Below are 20779 nucleotides of genomic sequence, written 5' to 3' on the forward strand. Positions count from 1 at the left end.
TACTCTTTCTACTGTAGTTATGAAAAAAAAATTTGCTGTAAAACAGTATGCTGTGTTATGCTGCCAGCAGCCTCATATATCTCATGCTTACCACATCTTTTGATTGCATTATTTTCTCTTGTGTTTGGTTTAATCTCGTGTTGTTTCATTCATTGTGGCCCCTAAGCATCTAAAATCCACTGCTAATGTTGCCAGTAAGAGACCACGTTGAGTGATTGACCTGGAAACGAAATTAAAAGTGATTAAGGACTACATAGGTGGAAAAATCAGTGATGGTTATTGCTCAGCCAGTCAGGCATGTCCCGTTCCACCATAGCTATGATCTTGAAGAACAAGGTGATGAAAGCTTTTAAAGGATATGCTTCACTGAAGGCAATAAAAATTTGAGAAGGACTTATGTCAGACATGGAGAAACTTCTAATGACCTGGATTGAAGACCAGACACAGAAGCATATCCCTCTCAGCAGCATCATGATCACAGCCAAGCAAAAAGTTTATTTGCAATATTGAAAGAAATGGCTGGACCCAACTATGATGTTGAATTTACTGCTGGCTCTGGGTAGTTTAAACAATTCAAGAATCGTTATTCATTACATAATATGAAAGTGAGTGGTGAGTCTGTAAGTGCAGATGTGAGGGCAACTGAAAAGTTTTTGGACACTCTAGATAAGCTGATTGTGGAGGAAAATTACTTGCCAGAGAAAATATTCAGTATGGATGAAACCTCCCTATTCTGGAAATGGATGCCTGAAAAGACTTTCATCCATAAGGATGCCAAGTCAATGCTAGGTTTCAAGGCTTTTAAGGACAGGATAACGGTCTTGCTCAGCGGCAATGTTGCAGGCTACAAATTGAAACCATGTGTGATCTGGCACAATGAGAACCCCAGGGCCTTCAAGCATATCAGTAAGCACAGACTGCCAGTGTACTACAGGAGTAATAAGAAGTCAGAGATGACCCAGCTCCTCTTCCAAGGTGCCCTCCTGAATTGCTATGCCGGCAAAATAGAGAAGTACTGTTTGGAGAATAACATAACTTTCAAGATTTTGCTTATTGTTGAGAGTGCTCTCAGACATCCTTCTTTTATTGGTGATCTTCATCCCAATATTAGAGCTGTGTTTCTCCTTCCAAACACCACCTCTTTGATCCATCCAATGGATCAAGGAGTTATAGCAGCTTTTAAGGCCTACTACCTGGGGAGGACCTTTGCCCAGGCTATTGTTGCAACTGAGAGGACACTGATACAATTCTGGAAGGATTACAACATTTATGACTGCATCAAGAACCTTGCTTGGGATTGGGAGGATGTCACCCAGGAGTGTCTGAATGGCATCTGGAAGAAGACACTCAAGAAGTTCGTCCATGACTTCAAAGGATTTTCCAAGGATCAGGAGGTAGCAAAAATCAACAAGGCTGTGGTTGAGATGGCAAACAACTTTAACTTGAGTGTGAATGTGAATGACACTGAGGAGCTCATGGAGGTGGTTCCCGAGGAATTGACTAATGAGGAATTGTTGGAACTGAAACAGGAATGCGTAGCTTAAGAAGAGGCAAGAGAAAAGGAAACTGCAGGAGAAGAAAAAGAACACCCAAGAAAATTCACAGTGAAGAGTTTAGCTTTTGCAGACCTCAACAGGCTCCTTAAAAAGCTAGAAAACATGGATGCCAGCACCGAAAAGTTTTCATTAATAGAGGGGAATGTTCATGGTGCATTATCTGCTTACAAACAAATCTGTGATGAAAAAAAGAAACAAACCAAGCAAACCACCATGGACCTATTTCTGAAAAGAGTGACACCTCCTCAAGAAGAACCTCAGGCACGTCCTTCAGGAGGTATTCCAGAAGACGGCATTGTTATCATAGGAGATGGCAGCTCCACGCGTGTTATTGCCCCCGAAGACCTTCCAGTGGGACAAGATGTGGAGGTGGAAGACAGTGATGTTGATGACGCTGACCCTGTGTAGGCCTAGACTAATGTGTGTGTTTGCATCTTAGTTTTTAACCAAAAAGTTAAAAAGTAAAAAAACGATAAAAAATTTTAAAAATAGAAAAAAAAGCTTATAGAATCAGGATATAAAGAAAATATTTTCGTACAGCTCTACAATGTGTTTGTGTTTTAAGTTAATAGTATTATAACAAAAGAGTCAAAAAGTTAAAAAAAATTAAGAAGTTTATAAAGTAAAAAGTTACAGTAAGCTAAGGTTAATTTATTATTGAAGAAAGAATTATTTTTTTATTAATTTAGTGTAGCCTAAGTGTACAGTGTTTATAAAGTCTGCAGTGGTGTACAGTGATGTCCTAGACCTTCACATTCACTCACCACTAACTTACTGACTCAGAGCAATTCCAGTCCTGCAAGCTCCGTTCATGGTAAATGCCCTATACAAGTGTACTATTTTTTATCTTTTATACCGTATTTTTACTGTACGTTTTCTATGTTTAGATAGGTTTAGATACACAAATACTATTGTGTTACAGTTGCCTACAGTATTCAGTACAGTAACATGCTGTGCAGGTTTGTAGCCCAGGAGCAATGGAGTATACCATATAGCCTACATGTATAGTAGGCTGTACCATCTAGGTGTGTAGTAGGCTGTATCATCTATGATGCACAATGACAAACTTGCCTAATAAGGCATTTCTCAGAACATTACACAATGCATGACTCTATACGCAAAGACACAAAGGTTTATTTAATGTGTATGTGGGAGCAGCTTTATGTTGTGGATAAAGAATGAGTTTTGGTTCCAATTTTGGTTCCAGCACTTGCCCAGAAACCATGGGCAAGTTCCTCTGACTTAGACATTCAGTTTCTCCTTGTGTAGAATGGAAACAACTGTTATCAAGGATTGTTTTGTGGATGAAATGACAAACATAAAGGAACCTGGTATTCTTGAGTCTTCCAATCCTTATGTCAATGTCTCTTGCATCATTTTGATTGTCTTAAGCTCTTTTTCTAATAGATTCCTTAGGAAGGGATCATATGAACAATACAACCAGAGATTTTTCATATTCATAACAGTTTGTCTAATAAGATTTTATCCTTAAAGATCAGTTTGGCTGAATATAAATCTTTGGCTTACATTTCCTTTCTTTGAATGTCTTTAATATGTAACTTTATTATGTTCTGGCATAAAGCATAATTGTCAGAAAGTTCTGATGACAATCTTATTTTCTTTTCCTTATAACTGAGTCTTTTTGCTTGGATACTCAAAGGATATCTTTCTTTTTCCTTAAAGTCCAATAGTTTTCTTAAAATATATTTTTGGTATCAGGTTTATTTTTCTAGTATTTAGTGTATTTGGGTTTTTTTCTTTTAAAAGACTTTTGTTTTAGAGTAGTTTTGGGTTCACAGCAAAATTGAGCAGAAAGTACAGAGAATTTCCATATACCCTCTCCTCCCACACATGCATAGCCTCCCCAACCATCAACAACCCCCCCGCCCCCCCACACACCCCAGGTGGTACATTTGTTACAGTTGACAAACCAACGTTGACATATTATTATCACCCAAAACCCATAGTTTAGATTAGAGTTCACTCTTGGTGATATATTTTTACCTATTTATCCCTTGTTTCCCCCAGACTCCTAGCAACCACTGACCTTTATACTGTCTCCATAGTTTTGCCTTTTCCAGAATGTCATACAGTTGGAATCATACAGTATGTAGCCTTTTCAGACTGGCTTCTTTCACTTAGTAATGTGTATTTAAGGTTACCCCATGTCTTTTCATGGCTGGATAGCTCATTTCTTTTTAGTGCTGAAGAATGTTACATTGTTTGGATATAATACAGTTTGTTTATATAGGTATTCATCTATTAAAGGACATCTTGGTTGATTCCAAGTTTGGTCAATTACAAATAAAACTGCTGTCAACATCTGTGTGGGGTTTTTTGTGTGGCCATAGGTTTTCAGTTCATTTGAGTAAATACCAAGGAGTATGATTGCTAGATTGTATGGTAAGTGTGTTTAGTTTTATAAGAAACTGCCAAACTATATAACAAAGTGGCTGTACCATTTTGTGCTGCCATCAGAGATGAATGACAGTTCCTGTTGCTCCACATCCTCAGCAGCATTTGATATTGTCAGTGTTTTGGATTTTAGCCATCATAATAGATGTGTAGTGGTATCACATTGTTTAAATTTACAGTTCCCTAACAGCATATGATGTGGAGCATCTTTTCATATGCTTATTTGCCATCTGTGTATCTTTGGTGAGGTGTCTGTTCAGATCTTTTGCCCGTGTTTAATTGGGTTGTTTGTTTGCTTGTTGAGTTTTAAGAATTCTTTGTGTATTTTGGTTAACAATCCTTTTTGTGTTTGTCTTTTGCAAATAATTTCTCCCAATCTGTGGCTTGTCTTCTCATTCCCTTGACACTGTCTTTCTGTCACTGGTTTTCATTTTAATGAAAAAGTTTTTAATTTTAATGAAATCGAGCGTATTAATTCTCTCTCTCTCTAATCGTGCCGTTGGTGTTGTATCTGAAAAAATCCTTGCCAAACCCAAGGTCATCTGGATTTTCTGCTATGTTATCTTCTAGGAGTTTTATAGTTTTGCATTTTACATTTAGGTCTGTGATTGATTTTGAGTGTGAAGTGTGTAAAGTCTGTGTCTAGATAAGTTTTTTTTTTGCCTGTGCGTGTCCAGTTGTTCCGGCAGCAATTGTTGAAAAGACTATCCTTTCTTCTTTGAATTGCCTTTGCTCTTTTGTTAAAGATCAGTTGACTATGTATGTGTGAGTCTGTTTCTGGGCTCTCTGTTCTGTTCCATTAATCTATTTCCTATTCTTTCACCAGTACCATGCTATCTTGATTACTGTAGCTTTTAGTAAGTCTTGAAGTTAGTTAGTGTTATTCCTTCAACTTTGTTCTTCTTCAATATTCTGTTGGCTATTCTGGGTCTTTTGCCTCTCCACATAAACTTTAGAATCAGTTTGTCAATATCCACAAAATAACTTGCTGGGATTATGGTTGGGATTGGGTGGAATCCATAGATCAAGTTGGGAAGAATTGACATCTTGACAATATTGAGTCTTCCTATCCATGAACATGGATAATCTCTCCATTTACTTAGTCCTTCTTTGATCTTTTTCGTCAGGGTTTTGTAGTTTTCCTCATTGTGGTGTGTTTTTTTAGTATGTGGTTTCCAGTCTCCACCCCTCTTCCCCCCCCGCCCCCAATTTTAGGAAAGTTTTCTTGAGTTATAGTTTTCTGTTTTGTTCCTTAAGTCTACTTCAGGGACTTCTACTGTGTGCATTTCGGATCTTTTTTGCCTTTCTTCTATATCTGTCACTTTCTCTTGAATCCTTTTTGTCACTTTTTTCTTTAATTAAATATTTTTCTCCTGCTCACCCTCCCTATTTCTTAAGACATTGTATGTTTGGTTTATATGATCTTGTGTTTAATCTAGAATCTTTATTTCTAAGATTTTTTTCTTTTTTTTTCTGGTCTTTCCTGAGCTCTATCAACTGCCTCATTCCTGATTATTTCCTCATTGTAATTTATATTGTTCTCTTACTTCTTATTTCATGTACTTAATTTTTCTAGTTAATTTTTCAATAGTAGGTTATAATTTTAATTGGTTTTGTGGGTTTTTGTTATCTATAGCAGTGGTTCTCAATCAAGGGTAATTTTGCCATTATCTGGAGACATTTTTGGTTGTCACCAGGGAAGGATACTACAGATGTCTAGTGGGTAGAGGCCAGAGAAGCTGATAAATCTTCTACAATGCATACTGTAACAAGGGCTCCCCAAAACAAAGAATTTTCTGACCTAATAGTGCCCAAGTTGGGAAACTCGAGTCAGTAGGGATATTACTCTACTACTTCTATTTTTTCTTTTAATAACTTTGTACAGAATTCAATGATGATCCTATTATGTTAATTATTTGCATGTGAAATTAGATTTGCTAAACTTTTAGGAGGGAAGAATTAGTCAAAATATCTTTTCTAACTTCATAGCTTAGAGCTTCCTCTTCTGTTACTTTGATGAAGTGTTTAAAAATTACAGCCTGGTAGTTTCTAAGCTCTTCTGGCTCTGGTCCTTTCCCTCACTTTTCTCGTTCCTTTGTTTCTATTATCCCTGCACAAGTCAATTTAGATTCTCCTTCCAACAATTTCTCCTCAAAGTAGGTCTTTCTTCTAGAAGGAAACTTCAGTCGGTTAGTTTTGAGAATTCTTAGGGTCCAGACTATCCTAACCCTTTCCGACTTTTCCATCGATACCTTCCATTTACTTGCAAATTGGAATGTGTAAAAATCGTTCCCATTTCAGCTGCTATTCTTAAATCAGCCCATCACGCTTGCTTGGGAATACCTGCTGGCTATTTTGGGGTTCTCCTGATCCGGGGTCTGTCAGGTGCCCTCTTGTTTCTCTCTGCTTTCTTTTTCACAGATGCTGTTACTACCTGTGTCTGGAGGCTATCAGTGATTTTTTCCCCCATTCACATGTATTTTGGGGTTTGTGAGGATATCTTGTCACCTGGATTTGGTTTAGATGTTATTCATGGGTATTTGGTTTTGCTATCTTGATTTTGTCTGTTTTGTGGAGGTATTCAGGGAGGTTGTTAAAAAAACTATGTTCTTTGCTATCTTCTCAGAATTTCTCTATTTGTCTTGATTTATTTATTTATTTTTTTGTGAGGAGATCAGCCCTGTGCTAACATCTGCCAATCCTCCTCTTTTTTTTGCTGAGGAAGACTGGCCCTGGGCTAACATCCATGCTCATCTTCCTCCACTTTATATGGGACGCCGCCACAGCATGGCTTGCCAAGCGGTGCGTCGGTGTGTGCCCAGGATCTGAACCGGCAAACCCCAGGCCACCGCAGTGGAGTGCGCGCACTTAACCGCTTGCGCCACTGGGCCGGCCCCTCTATTTGTCTTTAAATATTTAATCCATCCATGATGTCGTAAAAATTTTTCTCGCATTTGACTGTTTTTCCCTTCTAAACATGTAACATCTACACTCACTGCCAAGGAAAGTAATTTGTGAGAGATGTTTGCCTATAATTTTCGGTTTTTTGTAAGATGCTTATGGTGTTTTGATATCAAGGTTTTGCTGACCTTATGAAACAAGTTGGGAGATATTCCCTTTTTTCCTATTTTCTGGAAAACTTTGTGAAAGATTAGTACTATTTTTTCCTTCAGAATTTGGAAGAATTTACATCTGAACTTGGAGTTTTCTCTGTGGGAAGATTTAGATTACAGATTATATTTATGCTGTCTCACTGAATTTTTGGATTATTTACAAGTATTTTACATTCAGTTTCCTAACATTTGGGTTTTTTTCTAGTTATCTTTCTGTTATTGCTTTCTAGTTTAATTGTACTGTCACAGAACATCATACTGGGGCATGATTTCGGACCTTTGAAATTTTTGAGACTTGCTTTATCGCCCAATTTATAGTCTGTTTTGGTCAATATTTCATATGCACTTTGAATGTGTATTTCACAGTTATTGAGTGTAATTGTGTGTATGTATATTCTGTGTTGCATTTTTTAATTATGATATTCAAATCTTCTGTAATTTTACTGATTATTTTTATCTGCTTATTGTATCAGCTACTGAGAAGAGAGTTAAAATCTCTATTTGTGGATTTGTCATCTTTTCTTTTTAATTCTATCAATTTTTGCTATTTATATTTTGAAGCTAAATTATTTAGTGCAGAGCAATTTAGATTGTTGCATTGATCATTTAGATTGTTGCATTGGATTGTTTAGGTTGTTGCATTGACGGTTTTATACAACTTCCTATTGTGTTGACCCTTTATTATTATATATCCCTTGTTATCTCTAGTCACATTACTTCCTTTAAGGTCTACTTTATCTCATATTATTTAGCTACACCAGCAAGCATTCTTTTGGTTAACGTTTGCTTGGTGTGTCTTTTTCTTTCAATTTCTCTGACTTTATATGTTTAAATGTGTCTCTTACCTCAAATCCAGCTCGACCTTCTTTGTCTTTTAATCTGAGTGTTTATTTATATATAATGTAATTACTGATATGGTTTCATGTTTAGTCTCTGTACAATGCTGCTGTATGCTTTTTGTTTGTCCCATCTGTTCTTTGTTTATCCTTTTATTTCTTTCATTCTTTTCATTCCTCCTTTTGGAATAATCAAGTATTTCATTTTTCTCTTCTATTTGTTTTTAAAGATTTTATTTATTTATTTTTTCCCCCCAAAGCCCCAGTAGATAGTTGTGTGTCACAGCTGCACATCCTTCTAGTTGCTGTATATGGGACACGGCCTCAGCATGGCCTGAGAAGCAGCGCGTCGGTGCGAGCCCGGGATCCGAACCCGGGTCGCCAGCAGTGGAGCGCGCTCACTTAACCACCAAGCCACGGGGCCGGCCCTATTTGTTTTTAAATATATGTTTTTTATTTACTCTTTTGTTGTGGTCCTAGAGGCTGTAATTTGCATCCTTGTTTAATTCTACCATAATGCTCATTTAAATCTACCTTAATTTAGTATTTATATCCCTTCTCAAACCATACATGGTGCTTTTAACAATATTACTTCCTTTATCCCCTTCTATCCTTTCATACTATTCTTCTTATATATTTTATTTCCATATGTCTTATACAGTTCATAAGCCATTATTATGCTAAGCAGTCAATATTCATTTACTTTTACCTGCGGTTTATTCTTTACAATGTTCTTTATTCCTTCCTGAAGTTACATACTTACATTTGATATCTTTTTCCCTTAGTCTGAAGAACTTCCTTTAGTATTTCCTGTAGTGCAGATCCGCTCTTTATAAATTCTCTCAGCTTTTGTTTGTTTGAAAAGATCTTTGTTTCACCTCTAGTTTAAAGGAATATTTTCACCGTGCATTAAAATCTAGGTAGGTGGGGTTTAGGGGGAGTTGTTTTGTTTTGTTTGTGCTTTATTTCGTTTGTTTTTTGCACTTTAAAAGTGTCTACGTATTCTTGTGGCATCCGTAATTATATGTCAGTTATATGTCTTATTTTTCTTCCTTTGAAAGCAGTATGTAGTTCTCTTCAAACTGCTTTAACGGTTTCTATTTGATGTTTAGCAGTTTTACCATGATATGCCTAGATATAATTTCCTTTGTCTTTAACCTGCTTTGAGTTTTCCCAGTTTCTTAGACCTAAAGGTTGGTATCTTTTTTTCAATTTGGGGAAAATTATTAGATCTTCCTATACTGCGTCTGCCCCATTATTTCTCTGTTCCTCTTTCTGGACTCCAGTTACACATGTGTTAGACCCTTTGAATTTGTCACATGTATCTTGTATGCTCTAGTCTGCTTTTTTACATTTTTTCCTTTTTACTTCAGTATGGATATTTCTATTGATCCCTCTATCATTTCACTAATCCTGTCTTCTGCTATCTCTAACCTGTGTTAAAGAATCCCATGAGCTCATAATATCAGGTATTGTGTTTTCCAGTTCTAGAATGTCCACCTAATATTCTTTTATAGATTCCAATTTTCTGTTGAAAATATCTTAGATTTATCCATTTGGCCCATCTCTTCATCTGTTTTCTTGTGCATATTAATCAAAATTATTTTAAAATCCTTGCCTGATAAATTTCATATCTGAGTTATCTATATCTATTTCTATTTTTATCTATATCTGTTCTGTTTCTGTTTCTTTTTTTCTTGGTCTTCAGTCATTTTTTTCTGTTTCTTTTTTTTTTAATAACCCATGCTTTGTAACAGAGGTCAGTAAACTTTTTCTATAAATTACGAGTGTAAATATTCTAGGCTTTGTGAGCCCATGTTATCCATATTTTTATTCTTTTTAAATTTTTGTACAGCCCTTTAAAAGTGTAAAAACCGTTCTTAGCTTGTAGGCTATACAAAAGCAGGGCACAAGTTATAATTTTTGTACCCGAGTTTTACAATATTCAATTGGATGTTAGACGTTGTGGTTGAAAAATTTAATAGCCTCTAGATAATGTTAGCTTTCTTCAAAGAAAATTGTTTTCTTCTTAAAACTAAACAATGCTAGCATATTACCTTGATGCTATTGAGGTTTGTATTAGACTTTGTTAGGTTCCATTTGTTTGTACTTCTAGTTTTTAACTTATTCCAACATGTAGCCCTCATTCCTATGTCTTGATCTTTCTGAGATCTCAACTAAAAGTTTATGATGTTACGAAGTTCCCTCCACGTTTGTGGGACTTGGTCTCTGTACTTTCTCCTGAACACCACCCAGCTGCTCATATCTTTGCTCAGCCTTTTATCCTCCTAGCTGCTGTTTTATGCTGGTTTTCTTGGAGTGTTGCTTTATGAATGCATAGTTAGCCAAAAATAGAGAGGATTTGTTGTTGTCGTTGTTGTTGTTAGGGGACTTTTACATAGATTTAAGAGTTCTTTTCAGTAGTTTACTTCTCTCTACAATTTTGTCCTTGAAGTCTGTGTCACTTTGTTAGCCTCAGACTTCTCAACCCAGTAAAACTATTGCTTTCTGCTTGTAATCTGTTACCCTGTGCTAATATTTAGGAAATGCCCTCGGGGAAAAAGCTGGGATGAAGTGGAGCTCATCTCATGTATTTGCCTTCTCTCGATTGTCGTCCATTAGGCCTTGCCTGCATCAGTTATTCTCCAATGATTCCAAACAGTTTTTTAAATGTATTTTTTGTCCATAATTTATACTTATTTTTAGTGGGAGATTAATCCAATATGAGTTACATTATCATGGCCGGGAAGAAAAGCCCCTCCACTACATTGTTTTTTAAAACTAACTTTTTTTTTCATGGCTATAATAGTATGTTTTCATTGTAAAACATTTACAAAATGCCAAAAACTATGCTAGAAAATTGAAATTACCCATAACCCTGCTACCTAGAAATTGTTTGTTTTTTACATAAATTTTATTTTTATTTAAAAATTTAGTTTTTCTGTTATAAAAGTTATCTACGCACATAATTTGTTTTTATTTATTTATTTACTTTTTGGAGAGGAAGATTAGCCCTGGTCTGACATCTGTTGCCAATCCTCCTTTTTTTGCTGAGAAAGATTGGCCCTGAGCCAACATCCGTGCCCATCTTCCTGCACTTTGTATGTGGGACACCACCACAGTATGGCTTGATAAGCGGTGCGTAGGTCCCCACCTGGGATCCCAACCTGCGAACCCCGTGCCACAGAAGCGGAGCGTGCAGACTTAACCACTGCCACCAAGCCAGCCTCTCTATGCACATAATTTAAAAGGCCAGGTAGCCTTGGCAGTCTTTTACCAAAACAGCAGTCCCTAGACCTCATTCCCCACCTTATTTTCTGCTTCCCAAAGTCAACCACTTTCAGCTCTTATGACTATTTCTTTTCTTATTTATCAACATAATTATAAATCAGATACCTATACTCTACTTGATTTTTAAAAAATGTTTGTTTACTTATTTTAGTTTTAGGTGTTATCTGTGGGCTTCCTACTTTGGAAGATAAGGATTTAACTGCCTTTCTCCCATCCATTTTTTTTTCCCTCTGATCTCACCATATACATCTATACTTCCCATCCCCACATCCTCCAAATGTAGTTATAATTTTGGTTAAATCCATATACAGTTTTGGTATTGTTATGACCATATATATTCTAATCAAAGCTAAGATATACAGTACCATGACAACTTTTCTTTCCTGCACAATCTTTCATTTTCCCTTTACTGAATCAATAAGTATTTATTTTTTTCTTTGTTTTCCACATACTTATTTCTAGTTTGTCGTCAAACTCTCTCCTAGATATGGTTATCTGTTCTCAGAGCATTTAAATACATTAGAGGGCCAGCCTGGTGGCGCAAGTGGTTAAGTGTGCGCGCTCCACTGCGGCGGCCTGGGGTTCGCTGGTTCTGATCCCAGGCACGCACCAATGCGCCACTTGTCAAGCCATGCTGTGGCGGCGTCCCATGTAAAGTGGAGGAAGATGGACATGGATGTTAGCCCAGGGCCAGTCTTCCTCAGCAAAAAGAGGAGGATTGGCAGATGTTAGCTCAGGGCTGATCGTCCTCACAAAAATAATACATACATACATACATACATACATACATACATTAGGTGTTCTATTAGTATAATTTTCTTTCAAGCATTTCTTTGGAATCCTGTCTGAACTGCTCCAAGCCAGACAAGTTTTTCCTTTGCCCTGCTGTAAAGATATGTCATCCTAACCTTTCCCTTAACCTGTTCTGATGTTAGATCTCTTATTGCCTGGTGTCCATGGCTTCCTTTTTCTTGATATATTCCCACATTTTACTGGCATCTCTGGGGCTTGATGTGTATGTGTGTCCATGTGTGGCAGAAATTGCTACTGTCCTGCAGTTTCCAATTTTCCCTTCTTTCTTTTTAATAGGCTCTCCCCATGCCTGCCATGGGTTTGAGTTGGCACATGGCTGCCTAGGCAGAGACTACATTTCTCAGTTTCCTTTTGCAGCTGGATGTGGCCATGTGAATAGGCTTTTAATTTTTTTCCCAACTTTATTGAGTTATGATTGACAAAAAAAAAAAACAAAAAACAAAACCTGTATATATTTAAGGTGTACAACATGGGGTTTTGATGTAAGTATACCTTGTGTAGTGTTGACCACAATCCAGCCAGTTACCATATCCATCGCCTTACATAGTTACCATTTTCTCTGTGTGTGTGCGTGTATGGTGAGAACACTTGAGATTTACTCTCTTAGCAAATTTCAAGTATACTATATGTTATTATTAATTATAGTCCACCATGCTGTACGTTAGATCTCTAGGACTTATTGTTCTTATAACCGAAGGTTTGTACCCTTTACCAATATCTCCCTATTTCCGCCACCTCCCAGCCCCTGGCAACCACTATTCTACTCTCTGTTTCTCTGAGTTCAACTTTTTTAGATTCCATGTATACATTATATTATGCAATGTTTGTCTTTCTATGTCTGGCTTATTTCACTTAGCATAATATCCTTCAAAGATTTCCTTCCTTCTTAAGGCACAATAATATTCTATTGTATATATATATATACCACATTTTCTTTATAATCCGTCCGTTGGTGGACACTTAGATTGTTTCCATGTCTTGACTACTGTGAATAATGCTGCAGTGAACATGGGAGCGCAGATATCTCTTCAATATACTGATTTCATTTCCTTTGGATATATACCCAAAAGTGTGGTTGCTGGATCATATGGTACTTCTCTTTTCAATTTTTTGAGAAACTTCCATACTGTTTTGTGTAATAACTGTACTAATTTACATTCCCACCAACAGTGCACAAGGATTCCCGTTTCTCCACATCCTCACTAGTATTTTTCTCTTGTCTTTTTGATAATATTAACAAGAGTGAGATGATCTTTCATTGTGGTTTTGATTTGCATTTCCCTGATAATTAGTGTTGTTGAGCACCTTCTCATATACCTTTTGGTCATTTGTATGTCTTCTTTGGAGAAATGTCTGTTCAGTTCCTTTGCCCATATTTAAATTGCTATCATTAATTAATAATAGCAAATTCATTTTAATTTGCTCTTTTTTTTGCTATTGAATTGTGTGAGTTCTTATATATTTTGGATATTAACCCCTTATCAGATATATGGTTTGCAGATATTTTCTCCTGTTCAATAGGTTGCCTTTTCAGTTTGTTGATGTTTCCTTTGCTGTGCCAGAAGCATTTTAGTTTGATGTAGTTCCACATGTTTATTTTTGCTTTTGTTACTTGTGCCTTTGGTGTCATATCCAAAAATTCCTTGCCAAGATGTCTCTGTTCAAGTGTCTTCCCCATTTTTCCATTGCGTTGATTTTCTTGTGGTTTCTGGGAGTTTTTGTTATATTCTGGATAGAAGCCCTTTGTTAGTTTATTCATTATCAGATTGGGAATTATCTTCTAGTCTTGTTTTATGGAGAGTCATTGCATTTTATGAAACACTTTTTCTGAGTCAATTGAGATGATTGTATGATTTTTCTGCCTTATCATATATGGCAAATAGCATTGATTGGTTTTCAAATATTAAACAGGCTTTGTCAGTATTATCATTTTTTGTTGTTGTTACCAGTCTTATAAGTTATGTATTTCATTGATTTCATTTATGATTTTCTGATTGTGAGTGAATTTTGTCTTGTCATATTCTTTTGGCCATTTTGGCTTAGTTCTCTGTAAATTGTATTATATTCTTTGCCCTAAAAATATTGCATTGCCAATCTTTTTCTTGTGGATTTTTGATCTGGTATGAATAACCTTTATCTAGTTTATCATCACAGTTTCTTTCCACAGTTTTTTTCCACATTCTGCTATTTCACTTATTTTTATGCTATTTTTGGCCATGCAGCTTTTTTTAAATTTTCATGCAAGTTTGTCTTTTTTCTTTATGTCTTCTGAATTTCCTTTATTGGGTGGAAAGTTTTCCCAAATCCTTAGATTAGATAAATATAAATAGGCAGATAACAGACACATGTATGCGTGCGTGCACTTGTGCACGCGTGCGCGCACACATGCACATATACAAAGTCTTTAGTCTAAGTGGAATTCTAAAATATTTTTCTTGGTTATTTTTAGACCATTATTAATTAAAACGAATTTTAAGTTCATTTTATGTAATTGGGTATTGTGATTAGAATTGTATTAAATTTATATATTGATTTTTGGAATATTATGCTATTAAATTCAAGATTTTAAGTGTGTCTTTTGTTTGCACCAATCTTGTTTTGTGTTTGTCAGTAACATTTTGTTTTCTTCTTTTAATTTCTAAAACTTTCTTTGGTAAATTTATTCTCATATAATGTGTATATTTTTGTCTTTATTATGAATGACATATTCTTTCCATTTCCCTAAGTTGTTATTTCTAGTTAAAATAAAGCTGTAAAATAAAGCTTTTTGTCTATCTATGTAAAATTTTATATCCAGACTCCTTACTGAATATTTTATTAAATTTAGTACGTTTTTTCCCTTGACATCTTCTTTCCAAATGTGCAGGTTATATCATCAGTATAAGAAATAGTTTTTTTCAATATTATTCTGATTATTCTTTTTTCTTCTTACTGCATTTGTTAGACTCTCCAAAGCAACCTTTAATAATAATGGTGCTATCTGGCATCCTTGTTCCTGATTTTAATAGACATGATTTTATAGCAGAATGGTAAGGCTGAATGAGCAAAAACACAGCTGTGACCTCTACCACAATCAGTTTGTTGATGAGGCTTGGTGAAGGGAAGATATTCCAAAACGTGAGCAGCACTATACTTTTATCCCCTGTTGACTAAGAATAAGTAAGAGGGAAAACAACTTATAAATACCTGTACACAACTTTTTTCCCTAAGGAAATTGACTGAAATAGGGGCAGTTCCTGCTAACCCAGTGTTATATATTGTAGGAGAGCAGGCAACACAAAGGGCTTATTTGACTTCAGTGATAATGAATGGAAATCAAGACCAGTGAGCCAAGGATCTCTGTTTTTCTCCAACCGTTTCAGCCATGTGTGTGCACACATAGTAGGCAGAAAATTGAATTTGTGTCGGGTTGGGATTTTGGCATGTGAGTACAATGAGTTGAGGATGTATGCAAGAGAATGATTATAATGATAGACTTTAGATGGACTTTGGGGTGATGGGGAGAGAAAATGTAGTAGGATCAATGCGTTGTAGGTACTGATGGGGTAACATTTTTTAGAGTTGGGATAGCAGAGGGAGATAAGTGGAAAAATAAGATATTAGAAGGTGGAATATTTAACATTGAACATTTTGAGGAGCTGTAGTTAATGGCAAGGTCTCCAAGATATGACCATTGGAGTGACTGAGGTGGGGTGAAGATAAGATCATTGGAGAGGAACTGACAAGCCCACATACTGGAAAAATTATTGATGTACATATATAAATCAGCTAAATTAGTTAAGACAGAATTAGTGTTGTGGAGATCTCCTGACAGTGAGCTAAAAAGTAACATCTTTGAGGACTGAATGGGAGTGACCTGGAGGTCGTGTAGATAACTGCAATAAGTTGTTCTGAGGTAAATCCATTCTCTCCTGGCATCAATTAAAAGTATAGAGAGTTTCTGAGCAATTCATTTATTAATTTCTGATATATAACAGAGCTTAACCAGTAATTTCCTGTTGTAAAAATGCAGTTTTTGACCTTTGCTCTAAACACTGTTATAGATAAAGTTCAAGTCATTTTGAAAAGAGAGCATGATTTTTTCATTTTTTGTTGTTTCAGAGATTTCTCCTGATGGGGAGAAATACAAACCCTTGATTACTGGAGAAGAAAAAGTAAAATGTATTTCACTTGAGATGAAACCGTCAGCTACTGTTGATTCTTCTGTTGAGACAGACAGTCCAAAGTTTAGTGAGGCATTTCCACAGACGTCACTGAAACCAGAAGGAAATTTGGATGGTATGTTTTAATGAGTCAAAATGAGCTGTATTTGGTTTAATTAAACTTTAATTTCTTCTTTATAAACAAGCCATCAAAATATGTCTGTATGTTTGGATGATTCATCTCAAGTTAGGTTCACTGTTTTTATACTTCTAGTAATAAGTCTGTTTTTTTTTATTGCTGCATAACAAATCATCCCACAACTGAGTGTTAAAATAGCAACCATTTTATTATATCTCATGATTTTGTGCATCGGGAATTGACATACATCCCTTGTGTGTCAAGACAAGGCTTGGCTAATGTGAGTTTTCTAATCCATGTGCTTTTGTCTTTGGGCTCACTTGCTGATATTCCACTGGCAGCCAGGCTGGTCGGATGGGTCCAGAATGGCTTAACTGTTGTCTTGGCAGGTACAGGTAGAAGGCTGGGCTAAGCCAGACTCCTCTCCCTCTTCGTGCAGTCTCCAGGCCTTTCTATACACTCCTTCCAACAAAGTAGTATGACTTCTTGTGTGGCAGCCCAGGGCACACAGATACCTAGGTAAAAGCTGCTTGTACTCTTAAAAGCTAGTCTCAGAACTGGCACAATATTACTTCCGCTGTACTTCATTGGTCAAAGCAATCACAGGCCAGCCTGGAGTCAAAGGGAGGCAAAACAGATCCCACCTCTCAAAGGTAAGAGTGTTACAGAATTTGCAGGCATCCTTAATCTGCCATAATCTGCTGTTTGACCAAAAATTACTTACATTCCCCCCCATGCAAAATACACTTACCCTTTCTCAAAGCTTCATCTTATTATGACATTGGCACAAAGTCTAAAGATGTTGTTATCAGAGTCAGTCCTGTGTACGGATGAGTTTCCTTGGGTACAGTTCTTTGAGTATAGTTACTCTCAATCTGAAGACCTAGAAGTAAAAAAGAAAGTTACTTGCCTTCTATATACCTAACATACAATGGTGAAACAGAGACTCCTTTGCAAAAACAAGGAAAACGGGAAGCACATAGCAATCATTGGTCCATAGAAATTCTGAAATCCAGCCAGGAGTAGCATTGACAGCCTGCTTCCCTTGTACCAAAAGTTGGGGTCCTCAAAGGCTCTTCTCTTCTGAACTGTATCTTTTCCTTTCAATCCAAGCTGGTGGTGCTTCTGCAAGTAGAATTTTCTTAATTTGGGATTTTGTATGACTGTTACTGATATTCACTACATTTGACAAAAACTACTTTCTTTTTTTGAGGCCATTCTTGGCCTTGAGTTTCCTATGAAGATGCTGTGAGACAGTGCACTTGAGATTCTTAGCAATCCTTTTGTCGAGCAAAGAGAGTCTGTGAGGCATGCCTTTAAATCTTTCTGTGCCATAACAGAAAGTCTTATGATCACACACTTGACTTCATCTTTGCCCTGAGACCACGCTTGACTGCCCTAAATTTAGTGTTTATTTTGAGGCCGTGTCTTCCTCTGATAAGCTTTTGTTGCCTAGAAGGCATTATCTTGGACTGTCTGTTTTAAATTCTCCCCATAACTAAACATTTCTTTCTTCAATTAATCTCTCTCTTGTACTTTATCAGAGGCTAGTAGAAGAAGCTAGCTGGCACTTCCAGTGTTCTCCTTAGATAGCTCCTTAGCTAGATCATTGAATCTATTAGGTACATTTTCTATTGTCTTTGTTATCACAGATACCAGATTTTCTGCCACTATATAACAAAAATTTCATTTTCTCCAGGCTCCAGTAACTTTTTTTCACTGACTAGTATCTCACCAACAGTGTCCTTGAAGCCCTTTCAACTTCTGCCTGCTGCCCAGTCCCAAAACCAGGGCACACGATTTTAGGCTTTTCTTATGTCAGCACCTCATTTTCAGATATGAAATTCTGTTATAGTTATCTATTGCTGCAAAACAAATTACTCCCAAAACTTAGTGGCTTAAAATAACTATTTTATTTTATCTCACACTTTCGTGGATTAAGAATTGGGAAGGTTCTTCTCCTCTATGTGGCATCAACTTGTATCACTCCGTGGTATTCAGCTGTCAGCTGGGCTTATCTGGAGTGTACAAAATTATGTCACTCCCATGCATGGTGACTTGGCAGGGCTCAGCTATGTTCGTCCAGCTGGGTACTTCTCCTTCATTTTAGTCTCAGGGTCTTGCCATGTAGTCTTTCCAAGATAGTTAAACTTTTTTCATGGTGGCTTAGGTTTCCAGATTCCAAGGTAGAAGCTGCCTGTTCTCTTAAAGGCTAGACCTGGAACTGGCATAGCAACACTCAACCTGTGCTCAGTTGGTCAAGGCAATCACAATGCCAGCCCAAATTCAAAGGGAGTGGAAACAGAGCCCTCCTCTAGATGAGAGGGACATCAGAGACCTTTCTATATGTGTGACCATCTTTAATTCACCACAGTAACTTAAATAGTCTTATTCATTAGAATCATAGTTAGTAGGTATCTTATGCCTTTTCTTTAAAAAAAACAACCGTATTAGGCATATGATAGAGGCTGTATAGCCTAGTACAAGAGTTGGCAATTTTTTCTACAAAGAGCCACATAGTAAATATTTTAGACTTTTCGGGCAATACAGTCACAAATCTAGTTTGTAGGATGAATCATGTTGACATGGCTTAAGGTGCTAGAGAACAATTATTCATTAAAAAATAAATAAAAAAGAATCCCCCCTGCCCCAAGTGCTTAGCTTGTATAGAGTGACAACAAAAATCGTTTGAATAAAAGATAAAAACTTTAAGGATTGGTACAATATCAATTATCGTTCTAAATAGGACAGCTAATTGGAAACTTTTAAAATAGAGAAGGAAGGATTATCTGGATTTCATGAAAAAAGAGGGGCGATGGTAGCTTAAACAAGATGATAATCTGAATTGGAGAGGAAAAAGAGAAGTTTACAAATGAAGAAAGAAACTCGCTTCTCATCACTATTGACTTTCAGAAAATATCTGCCAGGTATAAAATAAGCGACCACCAGTAAACAGAGGTAGTACCCTGATCATTAATTATTTGAGGGTTTAGGAAAATAGATTTAGTGCACTCCAATTATGTTCTCAATATCATTGTAGAAGTACAGGTTCATAGGATTTTGTTTTCTTTTTTGGTTGTTGAAAGGTGGATTGCAGTGATCAAACTTTCTGTCAGTTACTAATCAATGGTATGACAGTCTGTTCTCCTTCCGTACGTCTGGCCAAAGATATCATTTTTTAGACTAGTTTTTATACCTTCTTTAAAGCGATTTATGTATTACTGAAATTTTACTGAAGAGAAAATTTCATATAATAATGAAAAATACAGATTGTACACTATTTCTTTTGAGTATTTTGATTACAGTGAAAATGCAAAAGGAAAAGTCTACCATTTTAGAAATAACTGAACTAGAGAGTTAACACAGTAACAGGGTTAAAGATCGATAGATAAAATATTTAATTTTTTCTGTTATAATTAATCTATTACCCTAAAACTATGTTATGATAATTTATAGAAAATTTGTTCAGTTTCTGTAAACGAATTTTGCTTTGAGACATGTTTTTTGTTATGTTTTTGCTTTTCAGAACCTGATGACTTGGAAACAGAAGTTCTACAAGAGCCAAGTGGAGTAAACAAAGATGGTAGCTTGCCATGCACTATCATCGACGTGTGGATTAGTGAGATAAAAGAAACAAAGGAAACGGAGTATGTTACCTCTTTTTTCTTACATTTCAAAACCTGGGTCTCTTTTTATAATACCTTTTTAAGATATATTATAATAACCTAATATTGCATTCAATCCTATTATTATATTACCTTATAAAAAATTTAATTTTTGAATAGATATTACATTCATAGGGTTCAAAAATCAACAAGTATATAAAGAGAGAAAATATGAAACCTCCTATTTTCCTTATAGCCTTGCCAACCTTATCAAATTTTTGATTTTTACCAATCTGATAGATAAAACATAAGATCTCAGTTTGGGGTCTTAGTTAATCTCTCTCTTATTTTTGGTAAAGTTGAGCACATCTTTTCAAATGTTTAAGTTTTATTTGTATTTCTTTTTCTGTAAGTTCTCTGTTTAAATCTTTGACCCATTTTTAAAATTTAGTTGTTGGTCTTTTATAAATTAGTAATAACTCTTTAAATATTAGACATATTTGCCCTGATTATTGTGTAAATTGCAACTATTTTTTCCCTCTTGGTTATTTATGTTTCATTTTTTTGCCTTGCAGAAGTGTTGTTTTTTTTAAGTTGTCATGTTTATCTGAATTATTTATCTGAATTTGAATAATTATTCAGAGAAACTTTGTTCTTTCTAAGGTTATCAAAGAATTTTTCAATCTTCTAGTACTTTTACATAGGCACTTTTACATTTAAGCCTTTGATCTATTTGGAATTTAACTTGGTGTGTGGATTCAGTTTTTCTTCCAGATGGCTACCCAGTAGTTCCAATTTCATTTATTAAAAAATCTGTCTTTCTTAGATTTAAAATGCCACTTTTAGTATGTACTGAATTTTCCTAATTA

At 35.8% G+C, this 20779-nt stretch overlaps 1 protein-coding gene across 1 annotated transcript in view; it reads left to right on the forward strand.

Annotated features, from left to right (window-relative positions):
• NEK1 (NIMA related kinase 1) overlaps nt 1–20779 on the forward strand; it is a 179826-nt gene that overhangs the window by 135456 nt on the left and 23591 nt on the right. Inside the window, exons 27-28 of the mRNA XM_087437435.1 lie at nt 16126–16302; nt 19832–19952. Coding sequence (XP_087293561.1) covers nt 16126–16302; nt 19832–19952 — 298 coding nt within the window. The remainder of the gene's footprint in view (nt 1–16125; nt 16303–19831; nt 19953–20779) is intronic.

This window comes from Ceratotherium simum, chromosome 12, assembly GCF_057802395.1.
Source record: "Ceratotherium simum simum isolate JZ-2026a chromosome 12, ASM5780239v1, whole genome shotgun sequence".
NCBI classification, from domain to species: Eukaryota; Metazoa; Chordata; class Mammalia; order Perissodactyla; family Rhinocerotidae; genus Ceratotherium; species Ceratotherium simum.